This window comes from Schistocerca gregaria, chromosome 6, assembly GCF_023897955.1.
Source record: "Schistocerca gregaria isolate iqSchGreg1 chromosome 6, iqSchGreg1.2, whole genome shotgun sequence".
NCBI lineage: Eukaryota > Metazoa > Arthropoda > Insecta > Orthoptera > Acrididae > Schistocerca > Schistocerca gregaria.
This window is the reverse complement of record NC_064925.1, coordinates 245394702-245402337: the sequence shown is the minus strand read 5'-3', so window position 1 is coordinate 245402337 and position 7636 is coordinate 245394702. Positions and strand designations below refer to the sequence as shown.

Sequence of the window (7636 nt, the reverse complement as noted above, 5' to 3'; positions counted from 1 at the left end):
TCAATTTCTACCACCCTATCTACATTATTCTCTGATTTATTCAGTTTTCAAATTTATATTGACTTTTTGATCACCCGGTATATGTCATTACATTACTTTAAATACTGTTAGATAACATTTAACATGTCTGAAGGTAACAAACATGAAATACGATGCATAGCATTCATGTAGTTGTAAGTATCAACCACATCAATATAGGCACTTTTACTTACAGTAGACAACAGTATCACTTAATACAATTGAATAGTGTATCGTCTATACAAATATGGATCCATATAGGTACTGCAGCTTTAAGTTGCTGTTTGCTGTGAGTGGGCCTTGCACGCGCCCGACCAGCAACCAACAATATATCCTAGGGAAGCAATTGCATAACTCAGGTGCAGCCTTCAGGCAGACAGATACAACATGGCCACAATCTGTTTGCCCACCGGATGGAATCCTGGGCGCCGATTCAAGACACTGACCCCATGGATCAACTCTCCTCTGTGAGCCACATGACTGAAAGTAATTCTTACAGTATCCTGGTGGTATCCTCTATTTAGGATGGTGCTCGAGCCACAATGAATAGTTCACCCCGAGTGGTCTTCCTGTGCCAGGCGCCAAATGCAGTCACATTCCATCGATCGACAACAAGAAATTACTGTTTCATTCAGGCCATAGGTCTTCCATTAAATGTTGCTCTTATTTCCATACTCAGGAAGAGATTTTCTTTTCAATACCATTTATTCTGATTAAATGAAGAAACTGTCTTTAGTTTTCAAATATGAATAGAATTTTGTGAGAGGACTTCTGACAAGATTCTGCTTCAGTTGTCATTGAATGGTCATGTACCTTCCTTTGGACAACCAAATGTCACATGTAATACACGTGCCAATGTGGAAGTGTTGCTATAGGCCCTCTTATCTCTCCTATCCAAAGTAATCCACATTCACAGCTGACTTTGTAAACAGTTGGTATACATAGCATATCATAGGTACCTTAGGTGACCCCCACTATTGTATCACGAAGGCCTCCTCTGTTACTAATAAGTGATCAATTGTTCTCATGGACATTTTTAGGTGTAGTAATGCTAAGTGTGTTCATCCATTTTAAGTGAGAAGGAAGTTCAAAATAACACTTAAAATCTAAAAAATGTGCTCATCCGGTTCTTGTAGATTTTCATTGCAGTTGTGGCTTGTTCAGTAGTCATTGTTTAGTAGGCATGATGAGTTCAGTTCTTGACAAATAGTCTTTGCTGCATAATGCATTTTTATCCATCCTTTTTATTTTCTTCATATCATGTTTCAGTGCAGTGTCACAATTTGGTTTTCCATTCTTCAACATCACAGTTTCATGATAGTTGCTTTATAACATCTCACACCATTCCAGACTTCTGACTTATTACACAGACACCGTGCAACATATACTGACACATACCCCATAACTAACAGACACACACAAAATCAACAACAAAGACACCCTAGCATGCAGCTCAGAGATATTTGAATACATTGTCAGCACGAGGTGGGTAGACTATCGTTCAACCATTAGAACCTGTGTGTACTTAACACGACAGAACCATACACACAAAATCTCCCTTGAACAACATAAATGTTAGCTTTATTGATAACAGCCACAGGAGATGGCAAAGAATACGTGGTTTCTTTGATAGTTCTGAGCTTGAATTGAAAATAACATGCAGGGAACAAAAATCAGAGTTATCCCATAGCTATGCACAAATTAAGTACCAGCATGGAAGATACAAAAAAAAAGCATAATCAAAGAATAACAAAACAAAAGCACCACACATATACAAAACACAGTGTTTCTGGTGGCTGGCACAAAATACTTGACGGCAGAATTGTTTCTGATCACATGCACACGACACACGCAATAAAACACTACATAAATGCGCACTATCGCCACATCAGCCCCCATGGTGGAAGTGGAGCATTATTCCAAATAGCAGACTAAAAAGTGGATTTGGCAATGGGATCTTGATGTACACGTTAGTAGGTCCATTCTGCTATAATCTGCGCTGGTGGCTGTTAAGGCTGTGGTGAGCTGGCTGTTGTGTGAGGTTGTAGTGTTGAAACTCTGGCATTGTTCCTTCTTGGAAGACGTAATTCAGTTTAACCCTATCTATAGAAACAGTGGTCACCTTTCCACTAATTGAAATGTCAGTTGTCTCATCAACCCTTGCAAATACAAGGGAGGGTCCTGAGTATGGGAGCTGCAGTGATGGTTTGATGCCTTCCGTGCGTACATGGTGTGTAAACAAATTTTCAAATATTGATGCATGAAGGTGATAGCCACACCATGTCTGTGAGGCCCGCGTTGGTGGATTCAGGCCATGTGTTCTCACAGATGGTGTAGGAATTCTGGTTGATCATCTCTTGGTAGTGATAGAGCATTTGTTCCCAAAAATTCTCCTGGAAACCTCAACATCTTGTCGTACACCAGTTCTGCCAAAGAAGCTTCTAGATCTGGTTTGAAAGTGTTTCTGAGGCTGAGTAGTACCATTGAAAGGGCCTTGGTCCACTCAGGATCATGGCACATTAGTGGTGCCTTAAGTGAATGATGCCATCTCTCGATCATCCCATTACTGGCTGGATGGTAGCTCATCATTTTGTGGTAAGTTGTGCCGCAAACTTTTTCAAGTTGTGTGAACATGTCGGTTTCAAATTGTAGTCCTCTGTCTGTTGTGATGTGTAATGGGCAGTGAAAGTGTGGCACCCAATACGACACGAAAGTTAAAGCCAGAGCTTCTGCTGTAAGGTTGTCCATTGGTGCAGCTTCTGGCCAGCAGGTGTAACAATTTGTCACCATAAGTATGTAACATTGGGTGTCGGACAATAGAAATAGACCAGCTGCATCGATGTGGACAACACAGCTCGACACCACTCCCTGGAATTTGGATAAGTTGTAGATCCAATGCTGATGTTGCAGCTAACAAATATCTTTGTAGTACTTATGGTCTACCCGACGGGAGGCCCTAGTCACACGACACTTATTTAGTACTTGATTTGATTGTTGAGCAATGGCAAGTTTGGCAAAATTAATTGTGCTAGTAATGCTTCGGATCCGAGACAAACAATCGGCTACCACACTGTCAGTGCCAGAGATGTACTGGATGGCCATGCTGAATTGTGAGATGAACATTAGCTGACTGTGTTGCCTAGGTGAACAGTTTGTGTTGTTCTGGCAAAAGATGTAAGTTAGCACTTTGTGGTTGGTATAGGTAATAAAGTTCTAGTTTCCAGCTGAGATCTGAAGTATCTGATGGATTCATTAACAGCCAGAAGTTGCATGTCACAGGTGCTCCACAGCTTTTGTGAGGGTGGTAGCTTGCGTGAGAAAAACACGAGTGATTGATATGTTTCACTACATTGTTGCAGTGTTGCACCGATTTCCATCAGGCTAGCGTCAACCACTAGTACCAAAGGTGCAGTAGACTCAGGGTGTGTCAGCAGTGCAGTGTCTGCAATGCTCTTTTTGGCCACTTCAAACTCCACATGCATGCTATCAGTCCTTATTATGGACGAGTTGCCCTTGTTCTTTGGGCCTGTGAGCACTGCAATTAACAGTTCCTGGAACTCAGCAGAGTGTGGCACATGATGGTGATAAAAATGTAACATACCTAGGAACTGACACAATTTCTCGGTCGTATTTGGACGTGAAATCCATAAGATGGCTTCCACCTTCTCCGGCTGTGGTAGCCATCACACTGCCCTAGGAAATGAACTTAGGGCTTGTCAAAGACACCTTTGGTGGTGTTCAGAATGACTTCATAGTGTTCCAGCCAATTAAACACTTCTGTTAAATGCTGCCGATGTTGATCTGCTGATGACAAAAAAGTTAAAATATTTTCCAGGTAAGTGAACGCAAAAGTTAGGCACTCTGGCACAGAGTTAATGAAGTGTTGTCATGTTTTAGCAGCATTCCTGAGTCCAAAAGTCAAAAATTTCCTGTCAGACAGGCCAGAAGGAGTGATGATGGCTGTCTTGGGAATGTCTCATTCAGCTAAGGGATCGGCATGTATGCTTTTTCACAGCCCAGTGTTGTATCCTGCCTACTCATTAAATATGGGATGCCTAGGAAACCTGCTTTCCCAGATTGCTAGACAACAATTCGAGCAAATCGTATCAATGAAGTTTATTACAAAAGAAAATGATTACAATACTTAACTTTGTATTAAACAGATGTGTCGTAAGCAAAGGGTGACAGACAAATAAGAAATCTCTTCAGTATAGGCAATGCTACATAGCAAAAGCAAACTGACTAGTCTGGATGCTATTCTTGAACTCACTGCTGTAGAACTGGGTCATCTTCAACTGGGCTGCAGCCAAATGGTGAGGCTCTTATGTTCTCTTTGTGCTGAGGGTGCTGCCATCATGCTGTTGTCCTAGAGAGGGGCCGGTCCATATGCAATTGGCTGACGCCTTCTTCACAGCCTTCTGTGGTCTAATATTCCCAACTGGCATGCCAGCGCCTGACTTTACGCCGGAACGTTCCTCCCCCCAAAAGTGACAGATTGGCGTCATATAGTCAGCTCTACAACAGGAGGGGAGGTAGGATTGTGGACGGTGCACTGGACCGGAAGCTGTGGTTGCAAGGGATGTCAGACTTCTGGTTGTACCCCACCATCCGTCCTTCGCTCTGACAGAAATGCCCTTGGAAAATGACCAGAAGCATGCGTGTCCACCTCCTGAGACCCATAACCAGATGTAGGATGTGTTGGGTACTGTGACTTGGGTGGGTCCAACTCCATTGGTAGTACAAGAGGAGGGGGAGGAGGCGAAGGCTCCACCTCCATTGGGTTGTCCTGCGGTGTCGTGATGACACCCCTGGCAGCTGCTGTAGCCACGCTGTCCTCGGGATCCGTGAATCTGAGGCAAGAGAGACAGAAGGATCACCATGCACATGACAGTGGCGAATTTGATTGTAATGTTGACGCTGCAATTCGTCGGGCCTGAAATGAGATACATGCCTCCACCAATTCAATGAAGGATCTTGCCTTTCGCCCACCGTCTGGTGCTGCTAAAAACCCTGAAAAATACAATTTCATTTGGTGCAAACCAGTACTTGTGGCCTTCTTTCGGCACTGGATGCTGAGGAGGATAGAGCAGTGACTGATGGCAGCGACCTTGAAGCAATTCAGCTGGTGATGGTCAATCTTGTAGATGCCAACAGTAGGAGACGAGAAACAGGTGCAATGCTTGATCCCTGGTGTGTGTGGAGCGAAGTTTAATTATCTGCTCGTGACATTCATCTGCTATATTTTGTCATTTTTTTGTCCTTGGTGTCGATGTACTGTGTTGTGATTCTGGCTGAAAAATTGGGGGGGGGGGGGGGGGTGAAGTCCAACACTGACTACTTTAAATGATGTAGCTGACAGGTGTACAGTTGTGTTTCACATTTCTTTACTTTCACTGTTCACAACCCCCAACAAGGACTGCAATGGCTTGTGATCTGTTAGTTAGTAGAATTTTCTGCTGCACAAATAGTGGTGGAATTTGGTGACACCATACACAAAAGGCAATGCCTCATTCTCTATTTTTGAGTAGTTACAATGAGCTTTGGACAACATCTTTGATGCAAAAGCAATAGGCCTGTCTTTATCACCAAGTCTATGTGAAAGCATTGCACTGATTCCATAAGAGGAAGTGTCAACTTGCAACACAACTGGTTTGTCAGGATCAAAGTGAACCAAGCATCAATCACTGAGCAATGCCATGTTTAAGTTTTTTAAAGGCTTCTTGGCACTCATCTGTCCAGACAAAGGGGACATTATTGCGATGCAATGGAGCTGCGATTTGTGCTGCATTCGGAATGAACCAAATTCTGTGATATTGCAAGAAATGGGCATGTCACCTATGACTAACAAATGCGATTGAAGAGGATGTACACCTCAACTGTTTATGACATGACCAAGATACTGCAACTTAAGTTTTAAAAAAATCACACTTGTCTAATCTACACTTTATTTCCGCATGAGATAACACATGAAAACACAGCACACAAATTGGCAATGTGTTCTTCAGGTGTACGACCTGCTACAACAATATCGTCCAAATAGTTTGAACAGTTTGGTGCATGAGCAGTCAGCTGTTCCAAATACTGTTGGAAAATGGTGGATGCAGAAGCACTGCCAAAAGGCAAATGCAGATATTTAAACAAGCCTACAACACACACTTTTTGAAATTCTTCATGTAATGGTATTTGAAGATGTGCGTCATGCAAATCAATTTTTGAAAAGTAATGAGCAGTGCCTAATCTGTCCATGAGATCCTCTGGGTGTGGCCATGGATAAGTATTAATCATAGTCTGTGGATTGACTGTAGACTTAAAAGTCAACACAGAGGTGCATGCAACCTGAAGGTTTGGGGAACGAACCCAGTGGACGTGCCCATTGACTAGCCGCTATGTGCACAATAACTCCACTATCTTGCAATTCTTGAAGTTAAGCAGCGACTTTGTACTGGAATGCAAGCAGGCTTTGAATACACTGCATTGATTACTTTGGCCTTGTGACTAGATTTTTGTGAGTGGACAGAATTTTTATGTTTGTTCCGTTGCAAAAGTACAGATTGTACATGACCTTTCATGCCAAAAGCATAACAATATGCTTGTCTGGACAGGCAGTCTTGGCGTTTGTGCTGTGGCTAGCACAGAGGATGTGACTTAACTGTCCACCTGTTTAGATAGCTGTTTACGCGGCATGGAGAACTGTTTACACGGAATGGCACGTGCAAGCTGCTGCTGACTAATGAGCTGGTCGCGAGCAGGTGGCGACTCAACCCGACAAATTTGTGGCTGCTCAAATTTATTATCCGACATGGCATCTGAGTTTACTGATCTAGTACTTGCACTAGATGCTGAAATGATGGATCGGATTGTTTCAAAATCTGTTCTCTTACTTTGACATCAGTTATGTTGTTCACAATTGTATCACACAACATAACATCTGAATATAAAGCAGGACAAGCACATTTGAATTTGCATTTCCTTGTTATATCCTGTAAATCTGTTACCCACCCATAATAAGTTTGTACTGATTTTTTGCAATTAAAGAATTGGTACCTAGCTGCCACCACATTCACTTGTTAGCCATAATAATTAGTTAGCAAACCTACAACCTGCTCATAGGAAAGTTCACTTGGAGTGGTATGAGGGAAGAGTTTTCGAATGAGGTGAAACACTGCACTTCCTACCATGGACAAAAAATAATGGATTTTCACAGTACCTGGTACGTTGTGAAGAATTGTGTGGGCTTCAGACTGTTGCAACCACTCGAGCCATTCCTCTTCTTCTTCATGAGTCTGGCAAAAAGGTGGTATGGCACTCGGAGCCACTGTAGGTGTAGTTTGTTGTTCTGTCGAGTGCGCAGCATTGGCCAGTAGCTGCTGCACTGTGTTTAACAGGGTTGATATTCTTTGGCTCTGGAACTGAAACAATTTCATTAGCTGTGTTGCATTCATCACATGCAGCTGAGGTGCCTGTGCAGGGTGTGGGTGAGGTGGGTTGCTCATATCAGAAGATACAAAGGCAATAAACAGACAAGGCAAGCAATAAAAATAAGTACGAAAGCAAAGAAAATTTCCGCAATGCACACCTGAAAGCAATGATTAGCAAAAACACTATGAGAGACACTATT

At 42.6% G+C, this 7636-nt stretch overlaps 1 protein-coding gene across 1 annotated transcript; it reads right to left on the bottom strand.

Moving 5' to 3' along the window:
• Window positions 1–4311: 4311 nt before the first annotated feature.
• On the bottom strand, window positions 4312–7303 carry LOC126279022 (uncharacterized). Its single transcript, XM_049979412.1, has 2 exons — window positions 7226–7303; window positions 4312–4868 (listed from the first exon to the last, which is right to left on the bottom strand). Exons 1-2 carry the CDS (start codon window positions 7295–7297, stop codon window positions 4341–4343), a joined length of 600 nt encoding a protein of 199 aa, XP_049835369.1. The 5' UTR covers window positions 7298–7303; the 3' UTR covers window positions 4312–4340.
• Between the last annotated feature and the right edge of the window lie 333 nt (window positions 7304–7636).

What these genes read in the sequence shown, in the direction of transcription:
- LOC126279022 (XM_049979412.1), bottom strand. Translation starts at nt 7,297, where the DNA reads ATGAAGAAGAAGAGGAATGGCTCGAGTGGTTGCAACAGTCTGAAGCCC. An exon ending in AATTCTTCACAACGTACCAG is followed by an intron (nt 4,869 to 7,225) that starts GTACTGTGAAAA and finishes CTCTTGCCTCAG; the next exon opens with ATTCACGGATCCCGAGGACA.